This window comes from Rutilus rutilus (genome assembly GCF_951802725.1).
Source record: "Rutilus rutilus genome assembly, chromosome: 9".
Classification (NCBI taxonomy): Eukaryota; Metazoa; Chordata; class Actinopteri; order Cypriniformes; family Leuciscidae; genus Rutilus; species Rutilus rutilus.
Genome location: NC_140223.1, coordinates 20,281,914 through 20,307,791, shown reverse-complemented (window position 1 = coordinate 20,307,791; position 25,878 = coordinate 20,281,914). Strand labels below are relative to the sequence as shown.

Below are 25,878 nucleotides of genomic sequence, written 5' to 3'. Positions count from 1 at the left end.
GCTAGAAATTCTAACATTACTAGTATTGATCTCGGTCCTGTCCTGCAAAGACAACGCGATCTGGCTGATCTATTTGTGACCCAGCAGAAACAAGTCTCACTTCCTACAAGGGAGATTCCAGTTTTCAGTGGTGATCCTCTGGAATATAGGCCATTCATGAGGAGAAAACAAATAGCAGCCAGAACTGATTGTATTATCTAGAGCAGTAGACCACCGCCGAACTAGGGAACTAATTCGAAGCTGTCTCTACATGAACGCCAGCAGTCTCCTAAAGCGGCACTTTGGAGATAAATTTCAAATTGCTAATGCATATATGCAGCACCCTCTGAGAATAGTTTGCATAACTACATAATTCTTTCCCATTATCAGAACGAATATTACACCATCTCAGAGCCTTCTCCGTGCATGCACTAGCGATTTTAAATTCATCTCCAAAGTGGTGATTTAGGAAATGTTTTGACTTCAGTTCTGTTTACTTACTGGTTGATTTCATCACATAAATGCAGCCTTGGTGAGAATAAGCGACTTCTTTTAAAAACATTAAATAATTTAATAAAATGCTAATTTAGCAAGTTTTGAAAATGTATAAATGATTTAATATATTTCTTAATTTTAAGTCATTAACTTTTTTTTTTCTATTTCTATTGTAAATGTTTCTATTACATACATATATATATATATATATATATATATATATATATATATATATATATATATATATATATATACAGTGCAATGCATAAGTTAATACACCCATGCTAAAGTTGACTAAAAAGAGGAATAAAAAATCATATTTTGGAAATTGAACTTAATGCCTTAATTTAAAAAATTAGGAAAAATCCAACCTTTAAGGACACCAATTTTCTTTGTGAATGAATAATGTATCGTAAATAAATAAATGTTCTTCCTTAAAATACATGGTGCATAAGTTAGTACACCCCTATGTTAAATTCCCATAGAGGCAGGCAGATTTTTATTTTTAAAGGCCAGTTACTTCATGGATCCAGGATACTTTGCATCCTGATAAAGTTCCCTTGGCCTTTGGAATCAAAATAGCCCCACATCATCACATAGCCTTCACCATACCTAGAGATTGGCATGGTTTTATTTCAGTTAGCCTAATCGCTAGTTTGATTTGCATTGAGAGCATGAAGCATGCATTGATTTGCATCCTGGATCCATGAAGTAACTGGCCTTTAAAAATAAAAATCTGCCTGCCTCTATGGGAATTTAACATAGGGGTGTACTAACTTATGCACCATGTATTTTAAGGAAGAACATTTATTTATTTACGATGCATTATTCATTCACAAAGAAAATTGGTGTCCTTAAAGGTTGGATTTTTCCTAATTTTTTAAATTAAGGCATTAAGTTCAATTTCCAAAATATGATTTTTTATTCCTCTTTTTAGTCAATTTTAGCATGGGTGTATTAACCTATGCATTGCACTGTGTATATATATATATATATATATATATATGAATAGAAAAATTATATTCTTTTCTCTCTCTCTCTCTCTCTCTCTCTCTCTCTCTCTATATATATATATATATATATATTAAATAATAATAATATTATTTATTTATTTATTTATTTATTCATAATCTGGTCGTTTTAGATTTTGGACGCCAGTATATATGTGTATGCATTATAGTTATATCCTTTAATAGGATTTATAATGGTTGTTGATTTTATTTCCACAGTTATCAGCCAATGCTATTAAGCTGTCAGTGGTTTTAGGTTGTCCCACACATCTTATAAGCTTTAAACCTGATTGTCATATCATATTTGGAGCATCATATTCCTCAACATTAAAAAAAATGCTCTTCCTAAACCACAGCTTCTCACCAGGGTCTAACCATTTCATAAAACTTGACTGCTATCTTCCTCTGGCCTATCAGCAATCGGCCATACATCCCAATGAGTAGCCAAAAAGATTAGCAGATTTGCAGTTTGTTCTTTTTTCTTGCACATTGACATTTCCATCTTTAACATATTTACGTCAAATGTAATATTACAATCATCAGGCTGTTTTGGGCTAAAGCACTTTTTCTAATTTCATAATGCTTGCACATCCCTTTAAGCCCAGTACAGCCATTACTTAAAGAACACATTCTCTCCTTAATGTCACATAGCCCTTTTGTGATGAGAGCTCTAAAGCTTAGGGTGGGGTGCAGGTGTTTTTAAAGGCTCTGCAAAATAGCATTTCACACACCATGGCTTTGTTCCACAGCATCATAGTCGTGCGGCTAACGTGCACATCTTGCTTCCCTTCAGAGGTGCCAGACATGGACTGCTGCATGGAGCGTTTAATTACATCTGTAGAGGTGTGAGTGTACGAAAGCACCCTAATTACACCTCTCACCCTCCTCGCTTTTATAACCGCAGAAACGTGACATTTCCACCACTGAATGCTTTAAGATGTACATTATGAATTTAGAGTGAATAGGACTAATCTTGGTGATGATTACATCATATTTGCTGAATGAGATCCAATTTTTTTTTTTGATGATTCCAAAAATAGTGCATTTTGCTCTAACATCACTTTCCCACCAAATATTATGTGCATTTCGTAGAATTTTGTTTTCGACAACCATTTGTAAGGTGAAGGCAAGGGCTGTCACAAAGACGTGATTCCTGTCTTCCTCTGAGCCAGGCTAGAACTTTTTGTTCAATACTCAGCTGATTTTTGCACAAATTATGTTATTGTATGACTAATCCTGATTTCAAGGTTATAATTATGGCCAGTGACAGAAGAAAATGCAAACATGACCCAGATGTTTTACTACATTCAAACAGTGACAGTAAATTAAAGATTTTGAGAAAACAAAATTTTCCACAGATTGCAAGTTAAATTACACATTTTGAATATTTCTTTTTGTCATCAAAACAGACATTTGACTGCTTTTGTCATTTTGATAAGTGCATTAAAGCTGCTATATATATTTATATAATTTGAAAAATCTTCTCTTATTTTGTGAATTTGTTTTATTTTTTTATTATCAAATGCAAATCTGCAAAAAATAAAATAATTTAAGATGCAGAGCTGAGTTATGAAGGCATTTCTTTCTTACATTAAAAAATGTGGGAAAGAGGGTAAGCGTTATTACAATTTTGCAAACTAATGGTAGCTGGTGCTTCATTGTGTTTCTCTGCATGGTTTCATTCACCACTAATGAATTGAGAAGAGGCTATGTGGTGCGTTTCTAAGAATGCCTATTAGCTGACCCCTCCCTGTACTTTTCTGTCTATTACCCCCCACTAAACCTCATCCCTCCCACAGGCTCAACTTTAAAGACCCGGAGGCTGTTCGGGCTCTCACATGCACCCTGCTGAAAGAGGATTTTGGCCTAACCATCGAGATCCCTCTGGAACGGCTCATCCCCACTGTGCCGCTCCGCCTTAACTACATCCACTGGGTGGAGGACCTGATTGGGGGACAGGGGAACCCACGGAGGGGCATCGACATTGGTATGCCAGCTCAGACTCACTGGTGTTATCCTGTTAAAGCTCTTTGCGGTCCCGCAGGCTGGTGGAACGGGGTTTGGCAGGTGCTGCTTATTGGTTTACACACACACACACAGGCTGGAGGAGAGTAAGACAGTGCTGGCAGTCGCATGCCACCAGATCCTCTGTCTGAATTAAAATATTCCACTCCACCACCATCATCACATCCATCCTCTCTTGGCACTACTTTAGCAACTGTCCATGTTTACTGTTGTTTTCAGTATAGATGGGACACAATTGTCGAGAGATTAAATATAATATATTAAGACTTATATATTTTTAGAAATAATTAATATATATATACATATATTTGTGTATACGTATGTGTGTGTAATAAAATGAAAACAAGAATATAATAATGACAAAAATATATACAAATATCTATGTATTAAAATTGTCTATCAATATTCATAATTCATTAGTATATATACATTTTTTAGTCTGGATATTTTTTGCGTCGGAGCTGTGATTAGCATGCAGCCTTTTTAGTTTACTGTTGTCAGCAATATACGGAAAAGTCTCTGAAAAGTTGTGTCTTTTATTTCGTCACCCTGAAAGCACTGGTGTTGCATCCATACACATTCAGATGGACGTCTTTGGTCGTTGTGTCAGATTGTGTGAGTGATATAGTTGTGGCTCTGCTGATTGGGTTAGATTGTAGATGGAAGACCTTTGTCAACTCTGGGATGAGATTAGTGGTGTTAGTGTCACACACATGATGAATAACCCCAAATCTCTTTTATTCAGACCTTATGGGTATCATCTTTGTTCGGTTCTGCTAAATTTCAGTCCATTTTAAGGTCTGCTGACTGGATAATGGATGGCCATAGCTGTCCTGCCTCAGTCTAACTGCATTATATTCATACGTCACTCTGTCAGGCAGTCGCTTGCACTTCATATTATCATACTAATACTTACTTGAGAGTTCTAACGTTTAGTAGTAAAATTATGTTTGTGTAACAATTTCATTTGGAATTGCTATTGTACTTTTTGTTTAATTCCATATGTTTTCCAGCGAAAATTACAAAAATATAGCATGCATCAGAGCACAACATTTCTAGTAGAGCTGACTAGTGAATTATGGTCATATTTTTATATATAAATTATTGTACTGTATTTTTTATTTCAATAGTATTTTATTTATTTTTATTGTATTTTTTTATTATTTCATCGTATTTTATTATACTGTATTTTTTATTCAATTTTGTATTACTTTTTTTTTATCAACATCTGGAAATAGTTAGTAGTATTAATATTGCATCTGATTGCTCCTATCCTAGATAACAAATTTAGTTAACTAATATGTTGCACAGTGAATACTCATCCCTATTAACTAGACTCAGAATGCTCCCTCATTCTGTGCTTAGTTTTGATACAGTAACAAAGTATCACAATTTTTTTGAATCACACTTTTGATCTGAAGTGTCGTCACTACATGATGTATATGTTTACATAAAGACTCAGGCAGATCATATTTCATTTGTATTTAAGCTTGTGGTATGATGGGTTTTGACTGTGTGCAGGTACTGGTGCTTCCTGTATTTACCCCCTGCTGGGAGCCACAATGAATGGCTGGTTCTTCCTCGCCACAGAAGTGGATGACATCTGCTTTAATTATGCGAAGAAGAACGTTGAGCAAAACCACCTGGCAGAGCTCATTAAAGGTAGGAATGGTTTGTGTGTGATGCAGTGTGAGAGCTTGACAGTTTTATATGTAATTTAACCCACTGAACCGCATAAATGTGTGTGTTGCAGTGGTAAAGGTGCCCCAAAAGACTCTGCTGATGGATGCGCTAAAGGAAGAATCCATTGTCTACGATTTCTGCATGTGCAACCCTCCTTTCTTTGCCAACCAGTTAGAAGCAAAGGTACATTCAGCTCCAGTGTTTCAACAGACATTATCCCCCCTTCCAGCAGTATCTATCCCTTTGTGCACATGACAATAGCTGTTATCCATTCATTCTTCCGTTTCTTCCCCTCTTTTCTGTCATCTCCGTCAGGGGGTGAATTCGAGAAACTCCCGCAGACCTCCGCCCAGCTCCATCAACACGGGGGGAGTCACTGAGATCATGGCAGAGGGTGGAGAGCTGGAGTTTGTGAAAAGGATCATCCATGACAGTCTGCAACTAAAGAAGAGGCTTAGGTAACACACACACACACACACACACATACAAACACAATCACAATAAGAACCACCCCAAATTGGTATACAAAACAAAGTATAGTTAAAACACTTATATATGTATAGTGGCGGAAATAATTATTTGATCCCCTGCTGATTTTGTAAGTTCACCCACTTACAAAGAAAGGAAGGTTCTATCATTTTTATGGTAGGTTTATTTTAACAGATAGAGAGTATATCAGCCAAAAAATCCAGAAAAAAAACCCACATTATATAAAGGTTATAAATTGATTTGCATTTCAGTAAGTGAAATAAGTATTTGATCCTTAAGCAAAACATGCCTTAGAACTTGGTGGAGAAACCTTTGATGGCAAGCACAGAGGTAAGACGTTTCTTGTAGTTGGTCACCAGGTTTGCACACATCTCAGGAGGGATTTTGGTCCACTCCTCTTTACAGATACTCTCAAAATCCTTAAGGTTTCTTGGCTGTCGCTTGGCAACTCAAAGTTTCAGCTCCCTCCACAGATTTTCAGTAGGATTAAGGTCTGGAGACTGGCTAGGCCACTCCAAGACCTTAATGTGCTTCTTCTTGAGACACTCCTTTGTTGCCTTGGCGGTATGTTTTTGGTTATTGTCATGCTGGACGACCCATCTTCAGTGTTCTGGCTGAAGGAAGGAGGTTCTCGTCCAAGATTTGACGGTACATGGCCCCGTTCATCGGCCCCAAGTTGTCCTGTACCCTTACCAGAGAAACAGTCACAGAGCATAATGTTTCCACCCCCGTGCTTGATTGTAGGGATGGTGTTCTCGGGTCATAGTCAGCGTTTCGCTCCCTCCAAACACGGCGAGTTGAGTTGATGCCAAAGAGCTCAATTTTGGTCTCATCTCACCACAGCACTTCCTCCCAAGCCTTCTCTGAATCATTAGGTGTTCATTGGCAAACTTCAGACGGGCCTGTACATGTGCCTTCTTGAGCAGGGGGACCTTACGGGCACTGCAGGATTTCAATCCATTGCGGTGTAGTGTGTTACCAATGGTTTGCTTGGTGACTGTGGTCCCAACTGCCTTGAGATCATTAACAAGCTCCTCCCGTGTAGTTCTGGGCTGATCCCTCACCTTTCTCATGATCATCCTTACCTCATGAGGCAAGATCTTGCATGGAGCTACAGAGGGCAATTGACTTTTAATTTTGTATTTCTTCCATTTCTGAATAATCACACCAACAAAAGTCTCCTTCTCATCAAGCTTCTTGCTGATGGTCTTGTAGCCCGTTCCAGCCTTGTGCAGGTCTACAATCTGGTCCCTGACGTTTGACAGCTCTTTGGTCTTGCCCATGGTGGTGGAGAGGTTGGAATGGAAGATTCTGATTCAGATTCAGATTCTGTGGACAGGTGTCCACTGACATTAATAATAATAATAATAATAATAATACATTTTATTTGTAATGCGCCTTTCTCAGACTCAAAGCGCTATAGCATGTACATAAAATAATCAAACATGGGAAAATAAATAAATATATATATATATATATATATATATATATATATATATATATATATATATATACACACACAAGTATAAAAAAATGAGAGAGAGAGCAAAATGCTGTTTAAAATTAAAATTGAAAATATTTATTTATTTGACACAATATTCACTTAAAATTCATTCAGACATTTTTGTTTAAATAGTAAATGTGCACTATGAAACCCAAACTTCTGTTAATCATCCGAAATGGCCTTCTATTAATTCTCAAAATGGCCAAATAGCAACTGATATATCAGTTTGGCACCAATGTCAACTCATGAGGGGCTGTCAGGAGCGTAACGAGAAGGGAATAAACAGCCTTGTGTGTCCAGGTCTGTAGAGGATGTGTTTTATACTGAGAGAGCCAAAGAGGGGAAGGGGCCACGCTGATGAAAGGGGTAGGGCAGATGGATCCTGGGATGGCTCTGTCATACAGAGTTTGCGTAATTAATTGACAGGGAAAGTAAATAATTACCCGAGGCGGTATCCGGGCCACCCGACGGGAGCAGCTGTGTATGTGACTGGGGCAGACGACGAACCCCCCCTCGTGCCAGGACTGTCAGTGGAGCGCTGGAGTGAGGCGGAGGAACCAACATTAGGCCTGATTAACCACGTCATGAGCTGAGGAACGAGAGGAGCGTGGCTGTGTATGTGTATAGAAAAGTTGATTGGTATCTTTTAATTTTCACTGTTTGCATGAGATATCACATGTAGTTTTAAACATTTGTGTGTTTTATTCATCTTCTGCACGTGTTGAGAATTGACTGGTGACCGCAGGGAAAGCTGGGCTCTATTCCATCTCGCTGTTACCAGCTCCCTCTCTCATGGGTTCAGACTATGCAAGCAGACTGTCGCAAAAGCGGTGTGTGTGTGTGCGTCAGCAGGTGCCCGTAGAGCCAGCCAGGCATTCTGATTGGCCCTCTGAGATGCTTCTTCCTCTCCAGCCCCTCAGATCTGTAATTACTGCCAGTCTTCCTCCAGCCCCTCCTGTCTCGCTTACATCCTAAATACAACTCTGATTTTTCCTCATGCCAAACAATCTGTGCTATTGAAATTGTAATTGTTACTACTTCCTCCTCAGGGCCTGATAACTAAAGAAAATGCGTAAACGCCCCCTTTTCAAGCCCCGATAGATGCTGGAGTACCCCCTTATTAATAACGGAGTGTGCCATGTGCCGGGGTGCCACACAGCCTCCCTCCACTCCAGTTTGGAGAACATGTGTGGATATTAGGGCTCTTTAATATTTCATCACACAAAATGAAACGATTGTCAGGCCCCTAAGGCTCCATATGCATGTGTGTTCATCTATGCTCCCTCATTCTTGTGCTAGATTGCCCCTTGATAAACCAAAACCACCACCCAACAAAAGTCAGTCTACAGCAGTAACAGTCTTTACACGACAACACTTTTAAAGTCAGCATGGAGGTAGAATTGGTCCTGTGCACTTTTTATCAGGTCTTTTGTGCACAATTCATCCGGCGTTTTCTTAAAGTCCGCGTGAACCGGAAGTTGCAAACGACTTTTCTCCAGTGCTGTGACGTATTTCCCAGTGAAAAGGAATATTGAACAGAGGGCAGGGTTTTACTCTAGTGCTCCTCCTCTCCATCTCTCGCTCATTACAGACTAACGATTTGAGGGGAGTGGTTAAGCGTTTCTCAACCCAAGCCGTCAAGCATACGTCATCAGGGAAGGTCCTCCAATGCAGAGGGGAGGGGCATTTTCAGATTTTGATTAAAGATTACGAAGCCAAAAAAATTTTTCCCGTGTTTTAACTTGCACGGATTAATTGTTCACCACAAGACTAGTAATATGCGCTAACAAAGTAAATAGGGTCCATTTTGATTTCAGTAGGACTTTAAGAAAAAATGTTGTCTGTAATTGTAACTTGTTCCACCTCTGAAACTATTTGACTTTTCAGTGATGTCAGCTTGACCACACACTATGGTTTAATATGCTAATGTTACTCAAACATTTTGAGCTTTTAATAAAATGTAAATTCTTACTTTTTCCGGTCAAGTAGGTTCACGTAGAGGTTTTCATGGGCCAATGTGAATGTCTCTATTTAAATTCAAAGAGACAAGATAGTCTATGTTTTAGACTACGTTTTATTATTATCCAAAATGAGGCAATTTAAGCATTATGGAGCACTAAACACTCTCATGTAATGTCTGTTTCATTCATACTAGAAGCCAGAGGGCGCCCTCACGCAGAAAGTCTAAAACGTACTCATAGAAGTAAGAAACCCCTTATATGGACAAAGGCATCCAGCTATCGCTGTTGCTGAATAAAAAGCAGAAACATTTGAACTGATGAAATGTTAAGACAATAAACACACGATTACAACAATATATGGTTTGTGTTTTTGAAGCCATCTCTGGGTATTTTCATAACAATAAATTACACGAAAAATTCCATGCTACTTGACACAACCTTTATTACAGTACAAATGATGAAATATATTTTCTGCCTTATTCTTTGGAAAAAAAGTGTTAGTGGCTTTAAATAGCACATGCCATTACTTTTTTAACATAGTATTGGATGTTAAAATCCATTGAAAAATCTTTATAATATCCATGAACTATATAAATAAATAAATATAAATATATATATATATATTGTGTGTGTGTGTGTGTATATGTATGTATATATATATATATATGTATGTATGTATGTATGTATGTTTATGTATATATATGTATATGAATTAAATGTATCAATAATTAAAAATTGTAAATATAGTTTTTAAATTATATGAACTCATAAAAGCTGCATGTATAACATATAAAAGAATGATCAAAATGTTGATCGAAATGGAATAGATTTATTGTATATATTTTACACAATAATCATTCAAAATGCATTCAGCAATGTATGAAATAATGTAATGTATATCGTCGGTAATGTCATAAAAGTTACGGCACTAATAGAAATAACGATAGATTTGAAGAAGAAATGTTACCATTAAAATGCACTTGAAAGTGAACTTGACCTTCAGCCACCACGTTCTGCCCACAAATACTCATTAAAAATGGGTGCCATCTGACTGTCCTCTATAATAAACAAATTTGTGTTTACGTCTGGCTATGTTCTGATATGTAACACCCACTTTCCACAATCCAATCCATTCCTGATGAATAAAATCAAGTCTTGCCCTACATTTACTCATTAAATATCCTGCTTTAACTCATAAATGTCACATTACAGACATAAAATGTCTTAATGTTGACCTTTAAGGTATTCTTCAGTGTTTAAAAGCAAGATTCTGTCAATTTAGAAACCAAATGAGCTAAAAAAAAAAAAGATTTGAGTACCAATCATGCATAGACTGTTATCCTCCTACTCTCTGTGGGCACTGTCTGATGAAGCCTCATCTTTTTTTATAATTGTGGATATGCATTGATTTTTGTCTCATGCGCAACATCAAAGCTCCCTGTCAAAGTGGGGTTTTTAATTAAACATTGAGCCTCATATCTTAAAAATATAAAGAGTAGACCAACTGACCGTTCCCACAGAGCGAGCCCATATTCAACCCACGGCTCTGAGTCCTGTGGTTTATTTGATGTGCTCCCATGGATCAGGTGTCCTGGCTGGTGGTTTCACAACTCCTTTTTTTTCTGTCTACAGGTGGTACAGTTGCATGCTGGGAAAGAAGTGTAGCCTGGCACCTTTGAAAGATGAGCTGCGGAAACAAGGGGTATGTTTTTCTTAGACCACTTTGTGCTATAGTTACTGCAATGCTGAAAAAAAAAAAAAAAATCCGGAATGGACTGATAATAAAATTAAATGTCTGATAAATGGCCAATATTAAAGTTCCATACTGTTTTGCGTATATTACTTATAAATTGACTGATATTAAAATTCAAATGTTATGTCTGATAACTGATAAATGGCCAGTTTTAAAATTCTATACTATTTTGTATAAATAAATAAAGAATTAAAATAAAATCGATAATTTTAAATGCCACCAGTAAATGTAATTCTAGTATGATTCTTTTTAAATATTTGCTAAAAATAAAAATGTACATTTTAATGTATTAATAAATTATATTTTATATATAAATTATTCATTATCTGAGTGGTAGATGATGGCAAAGGTAATCTAAATGTAAAAATATGGGAAATGAGCCTGCACAATTAAATATTCAATATCGACAGATACCGATAAATAAAAGAAATCTGTCATATTGGCTGATGATAACTTGTATGATACTAATATATTGTGCATCCCAATTCTATTTAAATTTTCTCTAGGATCTTTATAGATAAATGAGTGGGTGTTTCTCCAAGACTTCAGGTTAATTGATCTTAATGAGTTTCACTAGCGTGGCATATAAACGTACCACGACAGGGAGCTCTAATGGAGTAGATTTCATTAGTTCATTAGGCATCATTAGCTCTCGCGTCACCCCTCCAGCCCCTCTCGATTACCCCCGCCTGTGCCTGTACAGTCAGAATGCTGTGATATCTGTGAATGAAAGGCTTTCGTCCTGCTCACAGGTTATTAGCCTGGTGTCAGTCAGTCTGCTCGACTCGGGCCTGATGTGTCGTTTGATTCATCTGAAGGTGTCAGAGTCCTGTCACCCCTCATTAAAGTCATTGTGCTCCTGGCCAACGTCCAGCAGACGGGCCCGCTTCCTCCTCTCGCCACTGTGGCTGTAATTAATATGCTAATGAGGTTCTTTCTCTCATTCTCGTTCACCCTCTCACTTTCCCCTCTCCTTTTTCTCTGCTATTATCTGTTGTTTGTGTATATGCCCTTCGCCTGCAAAGGTCAGACTCAGGTGGTGTTTTTTTTACTGAAGAGCAGTTGGACTTGGTTTCACCCTATAGTTCACCCCTAACACCCACAAATCTGTAAAAAGAAGGAGCAAGAAAGGTCAAACTTCTTCAAAGATCCCTATAAGTTTGCAAAAAACCTTTTCACAAAGGAAAAAAATGGCAAACTCAAAACATCAAAGAAAGATCTGGAAACTTACCTCAAACAGAGTCTCACTGACAGCCAGCATTGCGGACAGACAACTCTTCCACCCGAAATGCCACCGATACATTCCCCAGAACATCAGATGGACATCAGCCCCCCCAGGTGGAGCGAAGTGAAGAGAATTGTACAGCGGGCTAGGGCTGCATCCTCCCCTGGGCCTAATGGAGTCCCATACCGAGTTTATAAGAACACACCAGATGTATTACGCTTTCTATGGAGGCTGATGAAAGTAGTGTGGCAGAAACAAGCAATTCCAACTGCATGGAGGAGAGCAGGAGGCATCCTAATCCCGAAGGAAAAGGATTCTGTGGACATCAGCCAGTTCCGCCAAATCAGCCTCCTGAACGTCGAAGGCAAAATCTTCTTCAGTGTAGTGGCTCGCAGGCTGACAGCTTACCTGGAAAAGAACCACTTCATTGATACCATGGTGCAGAAAGCAGGGATTCCGGGCTTCTCTGGTTGCTTAGAGCATTTAAACATGATATGGAACCAAATCCAAACCGCCAAAAAGGATGGAAGAGATCTCCATGTTGTGTTCTTGGACCTTGCAAACGCCTTCGGATCAGTTCCTCATAATCTCCTGTGGACTGCATTCCACTATTTCAGCGTCCCGGAAGTAATCACCCGCCTTGTTAAATCTTATTTTCAAGACCTACAACTATGCCTGACAACTGATGAATGTACCACAGCATGGCAACGAGTGGAAATAGGAATAATGGCGGGATGCACCATCTCACCTCTAGCATTCACGATGGCTATGGAGGTCATCATCCGCGCATCTCGGTGGGTAGTAGGAGGTCAGAAGCTCAAATCTGGTCTTCGTCTCCCTCCCATCAGGGCTTACATGGACGATATGACCATCCTCACCACAACCAAGGCTTGTGCTAGGCGGTTGCTGAACAAGCTACAGGATAACATCCAGTGGGCCCGGATGGAAATAAAGCCAAGCAAGTCCAGGAGCATCTCAGTCGTCAAGGGGAAGCTGTCAGAACAACGGTTCTATGTGGGCAAGGAGCCTATACCAACAGTGGCAGAAAAGCCAGTCAAGAGTCTTGGACGTTGGTACCATGCCACCCTCAAGGACACAGAGCAAGTTGACCAGCTTACGAAGGACACCATATGCGGCCTTGAGAGTATTAACAAGACCAAGCTCCCTGGCAGGCTAAAGCTGTGGTGCCTTCAATTTGGGTTATTACCCAGGATGATGTGGCCTCTTACCATCTATGAGGTCCCAATATCAAAGGTAGAAAAGCTGGAGAGGGTGGTCAGCTCATTTGCCAAAAAGTGGCTGGGACTCCCTAGATGCTTTACTAACATCGGACTGTATGGAAGAGGCATCTTGGAGATTCCTGTTTCCAGCCTTGCAGAAGAGTTCAAGTGCTCCAAAGTAAGGCTGGAAATGACACTAACAGAGTCCCGTGACCCATGTGTTTCCAGAACAGCTCCTACACTGGTGACTGGAAGGAAATGGAACCCAGCGGCAGCTACTCACCAGGCAAAGTCAGACCTCAGGCACAGAGACATCATTGGTAATGTGCAACAGGGGAGAGGAGGCCTTGGCCTTGGAGACAGTAGACCATCGTGGCAAAGGGCAGCTCCAGCTCAGCGCCGACGGATGGTTGTTGAGGAGGTGCGTCGGCACGAGCAGGCAACAAGGTGTGTAAAGGCTATCTCACAAGCCAAGCAAGGACAATGGACGAGATGGGAGGGAGTTGAGAGGAGAAAGTTATCCTGGAGGGAGTTGATGGGCATGGAAGCATTTCACATCAGCTTCATCTTACGTGCAACGTACGACGTCCTGCCTTCCCCCTCAAACCTCAACCAGTGGTATGGAGAAGACCCGACATGCCCCCTCTGTCCATCCCCTGCAAACCTTAAACACATTCTGGTTGGATGTAAGACAAGCTTGTCACAAGGCCGCTATACCTGGAGGCACAACCATGTCCTGAAATGCCTAGCAGCTACCTTGGAGTGCAGACGGTTAAAGATCAATGCCCTGCCTCCTCCATCATTTCATCGCTCATACGCAAGAGAGTTCATCCGAGAAGGTACAAAGACAGCCAAAGTCCAAACAACATCGGACGTCGGCCAGCTTGGAAGGGCTCGAGACTGGAAGTTGGTGGTAGATCTGAACCAAAGACTTCACTTCCCTTCTGAGATCGCCACAACAAACCTCAGACCAGACCTTGTGCTCTGGTCCTCCTCACTCCACATTGTGTACATAATAGAGCTTACCGTTCCCTGGGAGGCTGCTGTGGAGGAAGCATTTGAGCGCAAGAACCTTAAGTACACAGAGTTGGCAGCTGATGCTGAGCAACGCGGATGGAAATCCAAGGTCTGCCCAGTGGAAGTCGGCTGCAGAGGCTTCGTGGGCAAGTCAACCATCAGGCTGCTTAAGGAATTGGGAGTGCAAGGTCAAACCCTACGCCGAACCATCAAAGCCCTCTCAGGTGCAGCAGAAGAAGCAAGTCGATGGCTTTGGGTGAAAAGGGGAGACTCCAACTGGGCCCCTAATATTACCTGAGGCATTGAGGGGTTGAAAGCAGAGGGGGGCACACCTGGGACGCCAGGTGCTGCCGATGAGCCCTCTGGAGGTGTCGTGGGCCTATCATTGAAACACCGGAGAAGGAGGGTGCCCACCTGATGACCCCGATGAAGCAAAAAACCCCATTCTCATCCCACTCAACCACCATCACAGTGAGGAAATTACACCGATGGATGCATCGTCACCACTCATACCTCAGGTCTTAAAAATGGGATTGTTTCACCTAGTCCTAAAACATAACACTCCCCACTGTGTGAATGGCAGGTCTGGGTCTGTGATGCTGTATTTAAGACTTCTGGGAGGGTCTGGTGTCGGTCATAGACTCTGCACATACACGCTTCCACATAATCTTTCCCCAAGTAATTTTCCTGCCAGTCCTATCTCGCTCTTTTTTTGCAATGTGACATTTTGCATCCTTGACAATCAAGCATATTTAATCCCCTTCCTCCAAACATCTGCAACCTACTGTAATGTAAAACAAATACTGCATTACTCATAAGCGCAATCCAATATAACCAATATAACATGTGTAACAATATGTAACATGCATATATGTAACCGATAAAAGGCCAATTACTGCAATGTGTATATATATATATATACAGTGCAATGCATAAGTGAATACACCCATGCTAAAGTTGACTAAAAAGAGGAATAAAAAATCATATTTTGGAAACTGAACTTAATGCCTTAATTTAAAAAATTAGGAAAAATCCAACCTTTAAGGACACCAATTTTCTTTGTGAATGAATAATGTATCGTAAATAAATAAATGTTCTTCCTTAAAATACATGGTGCATACGTGAGTACACCCCTATGTTAAATTCCCATAGAGGCAGGCAGATTTTTATTTTTAAGTATTTTATTTTTTATTTTTTTTAGGATACTATGCATCCTGATACCTTCACCATACCTAGAGATTGGCATGGGGTACTTTCCATAAGATCATCTCTCAATGCAAATCAAACCAGCTATTAGGCTAACTGAAATAAAATCATGCCAATCTCTAGGTATGGTGAAGGCTATGTGATGATGTGGGGCTATTTTAATTCCAAAGGCCAAGGGAACTTTATCAGGATGCATAGTATCCTAATTTAAAAAAAAAAAAAATACTTACAAATAAAAATCTGCCTGCCTCTATGGGAATTTAACATAGGGCTGTACTCACTTATGCACCATGTATTTTAAGGAAGAACATTTATTTATTTACGATACATTATTCATTCACAAAGAAAATTGGTGTCCCTAAAGGTTGGATTTTTCCTAATTTTTTAAATTAAGGCATTAAGTTCAGTTTCCAAAATATGATTTTTTATTCCTCTTTTTAGTCAACTTTAGCATGGGTGTATTCACTTATGCATTGCACTGTATATATATATTATTTAGGGATGGACTGATTCCTTAAATGAAAATGAAAATAACCAATAAAATAAATATGTACAAGTAAATAAAGTAAAATCAGTCAATTGAATTTCCACCAGTAAATTTAGGCATCACAAAATTATAATGTACTGTATTTTATTTCATTTTAAAATTTGCAACAAAAAAAAAACACAAAAATTGTAAGTACATTGTGTTTTCAAAGATTTTATTAAAAAGTAAAGGTTTTAAAGTAAAAATAAAAAAATACAAGAAATAAGTATGAACAATTAGATATCCAATATTGACCGATAGCAATAAATTAAAACAGTCTGTAATATTAGCTGATAACTGCTATATGTAATCTACAATTGTCGAGATAAATGAGATTATTTCACTTTATAGTGATTAGAATACAGAAATGTGCTTATTATAATGAAAATGTGCACCCCTAAAAATGATTTTTTTTTTTTTGTTGTTGTTTTTTTAGCATAACCCAGACTTTTCTTGATGTTTTTTTGTAAGATTCTCTTCCTATTTTGTGTTTGAATCACCATTGCTGAGATCCTCATCATATTTTGTTCTTTCACAGGTTCCCAAAGTAACACACACTGAGTTCTGCCAAGGTCGGACCATGCGCTGGGCCCTGGCTTGGAGTTTCTACGATGACGTACCTGTGCCTGTAAGCTTTGAGCACTTCCTGCATTAGTTCAGAATCAGCTAGTCCTCACATAACCCATGCACCCTAGACTATCTCATGTGTTTGTGTGCGGGAAAGCAACACCTGCTGAATATTCACTGTGCTCGGCACTCTTTTTAATAATGCATCTTTAGCCCATTCCATCAGATACACTTGACCTGCTTCCTGTCCTTAGCAACAGTTGCCCAGACAGGGTGACGGTGCTGTAAAGTCACGCACTTTAGAGGGGAAAAAGAGCTATAAAAGGGGAAAAAAGGGTTGAGGGGATGGAGAAGGGGGTGGTGGGATGATTTGTTATGGTCTTTCAGGAGAATTCCCCAAGTCCCAGATGCCCTTTTCCTCACAAGCACTTGAGCAGAAAGATTGGCCTACATATCTGTCTGCGAGCTGCTCCGCCCTCATACAGCAGATTTCCAGGGCTGTGCAGACACGTCTAGTTCTGGATGGTACCCGCATCCTTCTGTGCTTTATTTCCTCTCTCTCCCACACTTCCTGTGTCCATTCTTCCTCTCGGAAGCCAGCTGAGCCCCATTAGCAGAGCGCACAGAAGCTAGATCAATCTCTTTGACAGTGAAATGTATTGCACGAGAGGTAGGGGGTACAGTGAAGACTCAGACAAAAAAGGTAGGGTTTGAAAAGGACCCTGCGGTGCTGAAAGCGTGCCTGGGATATGGGGCGCGGGGGGGTGTGTGTGTGTGTGTGTGTGCAAGGCTGAGGGGTCAAAGGTCAGCAGGCAGTACTGGGGGGGAAGTGTAAAGCAGGGCAGAATGAGCCCAGTTGTCAGCATCTGTGGATAACCGCTGATCATTGCGGCACTCATCTTGTGTTCAATAATTGAATAATGACCTTTTATGTGTCCCACCGCAGAGAAAATCCCAAGGCTCATGAATTTTTTTTCTTTTTTTGTTCACATTTATGAGCGAGACCCCTTCAGATGCATCAAGAGGCTCGGTGTTGAGAGCGGAAGCTATTTTACGCAGGATCTATTCAACCTACTTAGAGCAAATGCGTCGCCGGATAAATAATGGACAGAGCGGAGGGGGTTATAATTCACGGTGAAGAGGGGATAAAAGCAGTGCATCGCCCTGATTAAGACTGATAGAAATTAATTAAGAGGGAGCGCGTGGATCGATGTGTGTGTTCATCTGTTTCCATCCATTATGTGCTCATCACAAATGGGTAGAGATTGCACTTTTTTGACATCTATAAAACATCCTGCACAGTATGTCTGAGGCTTAACACTGAAGATGAAGGTTGTCTGATCATATTTAGATTTAGCGCAGTAATTAGTCATTACAGAATTACTGCAGTCGCAATATTTTTATATTCTTTATTTAGGTCTGCTTTTGTTTAAATAGATTTGACTTTGTCTGTGGGATGATTTTGTCATGCTTAGCTGAGTTTAACGACTGAAAGTCAGAAAATGGCGCCCTCGTGTGTTGGAGAAGGATGCTGGACTGCAAGGGGAACCGCCTTATAAAATCAGGCATGTGATCAGCTTAAGACAATAAGTTTTTATTATTGTTTTTTTCCCTCCATTCAATTTGACTATACATATAATAATATACAATAATAATAATACATTTGAAAATTATAATTATATTAAATTTATTGAAAAATCAATAAAGAAATGTTACTATTGCAAAAATACTATAAAGTAGAGCGCATTTTATAATAATACAAATTATTATTATTATTCAAAATAATATTTGTATATTATTTTGTTTAAATTAAACAAATGAATGAAGTATTAATTTAGTAAAGAAGTATTAATTTAATAAAGTATTACTATTGCAATACCCCCCCCCCCCCCCACACACACACACACACACACACAATATTATCCGCCCTATATCCCGCTAGAATGAAACATTAATAATGTCAAATTATTAATGCATTAAATATATTATTACATATTAAATATCTTATGTTGATGATAACTTAGCTAGGGTTAGTCCACCCTAAAATGAAAAAGATTGTCATCATTTTCTCATGTCTTCCAAACCTGTAAGACTTTTCATTCATCTTCAGAACACATGAAGATATTTTTGATGAAAAATTTGAGATTTCTGTCACTCCATAGACAGCTACGCAACTACCACTTTGACGCTTCGAAACGTTCATAAAGAGATCGTAAAAAAAAACATATGAATTGAGCGGTTTAGTCCAAATTTTCAGAGGAGGCACGATCGCTTTATATGATGAACAGATTTTATTCGCATAGAAACATTGATCAGCGAACATAAACAGAAGCTCAACAGTACATGTGTGACGTGCGAGAACAAACCTCTTGCGAAAGCTCAAACGTGCTGCGTAACTCATGAAAATGAACCTCATTGGTTCTCGCACGTCAAGCAAACATGCCTGAGCTTCCGTTGAACTGATGTGTGCCCTGGTGAATGCTTTTATGTGAATAAAAGCCTAATTTCAACCTGTTCATCATATAAAGCGATCGAGTCTCTTCAGAAATGTTGGATTAAACTGCTCAATTCAAACGGATTAGTTTTACGATTTTTTTTTATGAACTTTTCGAAGTGTCAAAGTTTCAGTTGTGTAGCTGTCTATGGATGGACAGAAAGCTCTCAGATTTCATACGAAAGTCTTAGGGGTTTGGGACGAAATGAGGGTGAGTAATTAATGACAGAATCTTCATTTTTGGGTGAATTAACCCTTTAATGTCTTAAAAAAACATTTTGTGTTTTTTACATTTGTCTACCTTAAAATGTTTGTTTTCAAAGTAGGGTTCGGGAGGCTGTGCCCCCCTGACAATGACCCTATATGAAACCATCATTTAACTGTTGTCTGCTGAGACATGACAAATTTGACAAACGGCAGTACCAGCAACTTCAGCACAGGGAGTTATTCAGAAACCATAACTAGATGACTGTCCCTAAATCGAATCTGCTTAATGTAGTTATCAAATATGAGGAACATAGTTAAGATGTATGGTCTACTGTGTACTAAATGTGTTGTTTATCCAGACAGGACAGAAGCAATGGGGTGTTAAGTGGAGTAAAATCCTGTGATGGATGCCAGATTACCTGTGTGATTTGTCTTGAATTAGGGTTAACGGTCACAAAAACCACAAGTCACCCACAGGAAGACTAAATATGAGAGGTGTTTGTCTGGTGAGTTGTAAACTCTGATGGATGACTGCAGTAGTAGTTGATGGGTGTGGTGTGGTGTGTTTTTCGACACTGAGGGGGTCGGTCTATTGGCTTGTGATGAGTCATGTTGTCCGTTTATCTGCTCTAACAACAGATGCTCTGTTTGAGGAGGAGAGAGACATGTGACTGGAGCAATGCTTCGGTTTCTCCTGCTCGTAAATCAGCTTTGATGAGCTGGAAAAGTCAAATATGACTGTCGCCACCTTTAATGTCTCAGTACAACATGGTTCAGTGGTTATATACATCACTCCAAATTACTCCAAAATAACTAATTCTGCTCTGAGCTGTTCAGATGCAAATGATTTGTTTCTATGGCAACACTTATTAATGCCAAAATGAATCAATGGGTGGCTTTGTTGTTGACACTTATTTACTGCATTCATACATATATATCCGTTTGCATAATATGCGGAAGAAAAAACGCACATCAGGTAACACTCATATTACAGTGGCATATGAATCAGACATATATATATATATATATGGAGACTGTTAAAGTAGAAACCAATTTGATTTGATTTGGTTGATTTTACAGAGAAATCAGCACTTTCATCATACTGTGATCTTTAATTAATTACTAAGAAATGAATGTTTTATACTAGTCTCAAATTTATATAAAATAGTGTTATTTTAGTATTATTTGTATACTGTTATAGTATTTATTAATATCTTGGACTAGCTTTAATTTTTATATTTTAGTTTTAGTATTTTTTTATGTACTTTTTGTGATTTTTATTTTTATTTTTTTATAATTATACATTTTAGAGTTTTTTTCTATTTATCTTTATTACATTTTAGTACAAAATTTTAGTACTTCAACTTATTTCATTTAATTGCCAGGGTGAGATTTTTGTCATTTCAGTTTTTCATCTAATATATTTATTTTATTTCAGCTTTATTTCAATTAATGGAGAGGTTTTTAGTTTTAATTAGCAGTGACACTGATATAAAAAACACAAACAAGTTTGGGTTGATGGGTTGTCATTGTGAGGGATTGATGGGTTTGTCGTGAAACTGTGTGCTATTCATCTGACAGCAGCAGACAAACAGGAGTGCCACAAGGACTCCAAATAGCTACAGCATTGGTCATTGAACTCAAGGCCAAGGTGAACTTTGTGTTTTGCTGCCCTCTATTGGCAGCCAGCTATTCTTGAAGTAAAATTGCATCTTTTTTTGTCTTGTATTTCTAAGGCTGCAGCAGACCTCTTACATGAGGTGTAAACACTCTTAGGTTAACTAACAAAAACTTAATTTTCTTTCTAACTCTCTCTCAGTCGCCCCCCTGTAAGAAGCGTAAGCTGGACAAGGCCCGTAAGCCCCTCATCTTCACTGTACTGAAGCCCTCCGTGGCGGAGCTACAGGCGCAGGCGCCCAGCATCGGCTGCACTGACATCAGCCCCACAGAGAGTGTGTGTGCCTGGCTGGAGAACATCCTCGCAGACCTGAAGGTAAACAGAGAGTCAATTTACATAAAATAATAATGAAATTAAATAATGCTATTATTGAATAATTCCAGTTATTATTATTATTAATATTATTGGTAACACTTTATAGTAAGATTTCATTAGTTTACATGAACTAAGAATGAACAATACTTCTACAGTATTTATTAATCTTAGTTAAAATCACTGTGAAGTAACATGAACAAACAATGAACGACTGCATTTTTATTAACTAACATTGACAAAGATTAATAAGCAGTGTAACAAATGTATTCCTCATTGTTCACTTTTATTTTCAAACTGTTCTATTTATTTACTTATTATTTATATTGCTACCATTTATTGGTTAACTGTGTTTTATGTATATGACAAGTACATGATTGTTTATTTCATTTCTTGTTTGCAAATGAGAAAATCAATAAAGTACAAATCATAAAAAATATATATATATTAAAACAAATGTATTGCTCATTGTTAATGTTTGTTAATGCATTAACTAATGTTAATAAATGAGACCTTATTGCAAAGTGTTACCATATTGTTAATATAAAGCAATAATTATTATTATTAAATAATTAACGTAAAATAATAATTATTAGTGTTATTTATCATTAGTGAAATTTAGGGATGGGCATTCAATTAAATTTTCTTAGTCGATCGTCGGGAGAATTAACGATCGACTATCGATTAATCATTAATATTTTTATATTGAAATTCATTATTTATTTAACTTTTTATAAATTAAAAATGCAATGAAAATACAAAAATACAGTTTGTTTGTCCTCGATGAGATCTTTATTACAAGAAGATCAACTTGTGGCAGTGAAACTGGACGTTCGGTAGACTTGAAGATATGCCCTGCGGTGCTCTAAAACAGCGGAACCTGCAGCTGCGAGCAGGCGTTCTTAAACAGAGACCAATGGCCACTTAATCCGTTTTCTGTGATCGGATAGCTATCCGATCGTGAAAAGACCAAATGTAAATGCCCTCCGAAACGCATTCGAGACGGATTTAAATCCGATCGCTCAAACCACTTCAGGAGGAGATCTGAGACGCATTCCAGACGAAACTGGACAAGAGTAAATGCATCTGGTTGTTGAAACCACATATGTAAATTTGACTTATCCCAAAAATGCTAAGAAATAAACGTGTGAGAGCGTGTTATAGGCTATATGTCATGTTATAGCCAGATATGACGACGCTACTTCAACACGCATAGATGAGCATCTATTCATCAAGCCAACGTGCAAACTATCGCAAATCAAAGTGAAAGTCATTCATCAACACACAATCATCTTCATTAAAAGTAAAGAACCGAAATGATCTTACCAGGGCTGTTGCCGCAATATCTTGTTGCGGTCTTTGATTTAGAAATTTTCGCTGATGATCAATAAAATGCAGCTCATATCAGTTGCTTTCGGTATCGTGCAACAATTTAAATATAGCGCGGGAATTCAAGATCGGATTTATGTCCGTTTTGCAAAAACACATTTATGTGACCAGGTGTAAATGGAATCGTTTGGATAAATCAGATGATCTGAGAAAACGCATGAAGTTCCCATAGAACTTCTGCACCAGTCTACTGATTTCTGTTGAGAAAGATAAGCATGTTGACATGATCTGGGATCAGATGCGACCGCAACCTGGTGACAGCCAGTCCAGCCGAAAACACCCGCTCTGAGGGGACTGACGTTGCTGGGATGCACAGGTACCTCCGCGCTAAAATTAATTCCATTGCTTCAAGACTCACACTACGCAACGCAACCTGCATTAGTTTAATCGATAACAAATAAACGTGATCGAAATTCTTAACGATCAATTATCAATCGTCGATTAATCATGCCCATCCCTAGTGAAATTATTTAGCAGACCCTTTTTTTCCAAATCAACTCGCTGTAGGTTTTCCAGACGGACAGCGGTTGACACAATTGTTTAACACTGAACTTCCCATCTTCAGATACTTCACAGGCGAGTTCCTTGTGGAGAGGCGGAGCTCAGCCTCTTCCTGACCGCAGTGGAGAACACCTGGGTTCACACACGCCAGAAGAGACGAGAACAGGGACGGCATCTACGCGAGCTCCCCAGAGCACAACCGGCCTCCGCCACGGATACCTCCGCTCCATCTGTTCCAGCACCAGAGGAAACCACAGCAGAGGGCAGCAACGGGAAGCAGCACAACCCGGAGACAGGTGCCGACGTCCCAATGGAATCCCCCACCGAACCCAATGAAGTGGCTGTCGGCGGTCCTCAAAACCCAGAGACGGTACAGCACTTTCTCTTCAAGTGCCTGGTGAACGTGAAGGAAGAGGAGGATGATGTGGTGGTGGAGATGCATTGGGTGGAGGGGCAAAATAAAGATCTGATGAACCAGCTCTGCACTTGTTTGAAGAACTCTCTCTTCCGACAGGCAGCCAAAACAACTTAGCGCTCTCTCCCCTCTTCAGACACAGATTCAACACGTAACACAGACCATCGTGCTGTGAGCCACTGCTAAAGCAGCAAATTAAACTAAACTCCAAACCCAATGGACTCCAAATGAAACAAAACTCCACTACCAGATGTTCCACTGATCAGTGTTGTGATCAGACCTGTTTGAACTAAGTTTTATGATGTTTGTAATAAAAAAAAATATTTTAAATATTTTTGTTGTTTGTGTCTTTGTGATTTTGGTTAAAAGTGCACTCAGTAATTTATTTTATTCATGTTGCTATGTTTATATTTTAAATATATTTTTTCAGAGAAAAAGTGCAAAACACTTATTGCAGTTGTTCTGAACCTGTATGAATTTCTTTCGTCTGCTGAACACAAAAGAGATCGACATGGACCCCATTGACTTCCATAGTTTTTTTTTTTTTTTTCATGCTACTGTTTGGCTACCAACATTCTTCAAAATATCTTCCTTTGTGTTCAGCAGAAGAAAGAAACTCATACAGGTTTAGAACAACTTGAGGGTGAGTAAATGATGACAGAATTTTCATTTTTGGGTGAACAATCCCTTTAATGCTTGGCTATTATATATTATAATCTATAATAATAATATCACAATTTTAGTGACAGACATATTCTTCCATATTGTGATGAACATCCTTATGTATGTAGGGCAGGGACTTGTTGATTGAATTTTAAGATGTCTTAAGTCAAAACAATTCCATTAAAAAAATGAAACGTATTCACAAATGAATTGTTCTCACTGAGATCTATAATATGCATTAGAGTGAGTTTTCATTTCATGCCGACTTTAACTAAATGTGAATGTATTTTGCATAAATTTCTACTGATCAAAAATGATCCTTCAAAACATTTAGCATTCCTCAGAAGTTTTTAAATCAAATATAAAATACAAAAATATGATTAAAATGAATATACTTTTTTTTTTTTTTCGACTTTCTTGAATGCTTTGCCATTTTTTAATAATTAAAATATATTCTTTAAAAAAAAATTTTTAATAGATTTTTAGTTTATTAATAGTAACTTTTGAACCTGGGTTTGACAAATATGGCCTCGTTGATTCCTTTGACAAACCCAAATAATCCAATAGTAGGTGGTGTTGTTCCTCAGCATTTCCTGTCCCTGGAATGCCTTTTGGGTTGTATCACAGGAAGCTTTGAGTCAGTACAAAGGTCCCGAGAGGAGCAGGGCTTCCTAACGGGAAGCAGCAGCAGTCGCGACAGGACCACGAGCACATAACGTGCACTCAGTCACGTGAAGGCTTCCCAGGGTAAACAAGCTCCAGGGGCCGCTGCTTGAGTTGAAACAGGAATTTATTCACCGTTAGCCATGCATGTGAGAGTCATATGAACGTATAAAGGTGGGGCAGCTTTACATGAGCATGTTCGCATACCCTTTGCTCTGACCTTTTCAAGTGATTGAAAGGAAGAATGACTTGACGTGCAAAGCAGTCAAACACTAAGCAGAGGATTTTGAACCTCAAGTGGAAGGCTGTTATTCAGAAAGTCTTCCGCTGTTTTTATAATGTTATATTTTGGGGTTTGAATACGTATGCAAATAGCTATTTAAAAAGTAATGTTGGAAACTGCAGAGAAAGTTTAAGAGAGTTCAGATTCAGTGGCGAGGAGCTTAGAAATGTTTTACTATTAGTTGTTGCTGGAAATGTCTAGATGTTTTCCAAGGTGTTGTCAGTAACAGTGCATTTATAGACCCTTCCCCCTTTTGTGATGTATGTATATAAAATATAATCAGTGCATTGCATTTGCAACATTCATAATTTTCTGTCCTCTCTCTCTGTCTCTTCAAGACTCCTACTGTCCTGCAGTACACTGCCTCAACAGTTACCATAGATACAGTCACATGACTGGCCCTTTATTCAGTCAGTGCATGTTTCATGGCAGCAAAGAAGAAGATTCTCTGGTACTTTGATAGGATCTCCAGTGACAAAGGACAGCAGCATGAAGTGGACTTTATTTATTTATTGGCATAAAATGTTGATAGATGTGGTGATTTTTTTTTTCTTTCTGTAGAAAAGTTGCATATCTCTGGTCAAAGAAAATGGTTGTCATTTTAATTAGTATA

General features: G+C 38.6%; 1 protein-coding gene across 2 annotated transcripts in view; it reads left to right on the top strand.

Annotated features, from left to right (window-relative positions):
* Nucleotides 1-23,988, top strand: part of mettl16 (methyltransferase 16, N6-methyladenosine) — a 40,960-nt gene extending 16,972 nt beyond the window's left edge. For both annotated transcript variants that reach the window (XM_084418413.1, XM_084418414.1), the window contains exons 3-10: nucleotides 3,284-3,471; nucleotides 5,031-5,171; nucleotides 5,263-5,375; nucleotides 5,508-5,650; nucleotides 10,779-10,848; nucleotides 16,632-16,721; nucleotides 21,181-21,354; nucleotides 23,306-23,988. In XM_084418413.1, coding sequence (XP_084274539.1) covers nucleotides 3,284-3,471; nucleotides 5,031-5,171; nucleotides 5,263-5,375; nucleotides 5,508-5,650; nucleotides 10,779-10,848; nucleotides 16,632-16,721; nucleotides 21,181-21,354; nucleotides 23,306-23,773 — 1,387 coding nt within the window. In that variant the 3' untranslated portion in view covers nucleotides 23,774-23,988. The remainder of the gene's footprint in view (nucleotides 1-3,283; nucleotides 3,472-5,030; nucleotides 5,172-5,262; nucleotides 5,376-5,507; nucleotides 5,651-10,778; nucleotides 10,849-16,631; nucleotides 16,722-21,180; nucleotides 21,355-23,305) is intronic.
* The last annotated feature ends 1,890 nt before the right edge of the window (nucleotides 23,989-25,878 follow it).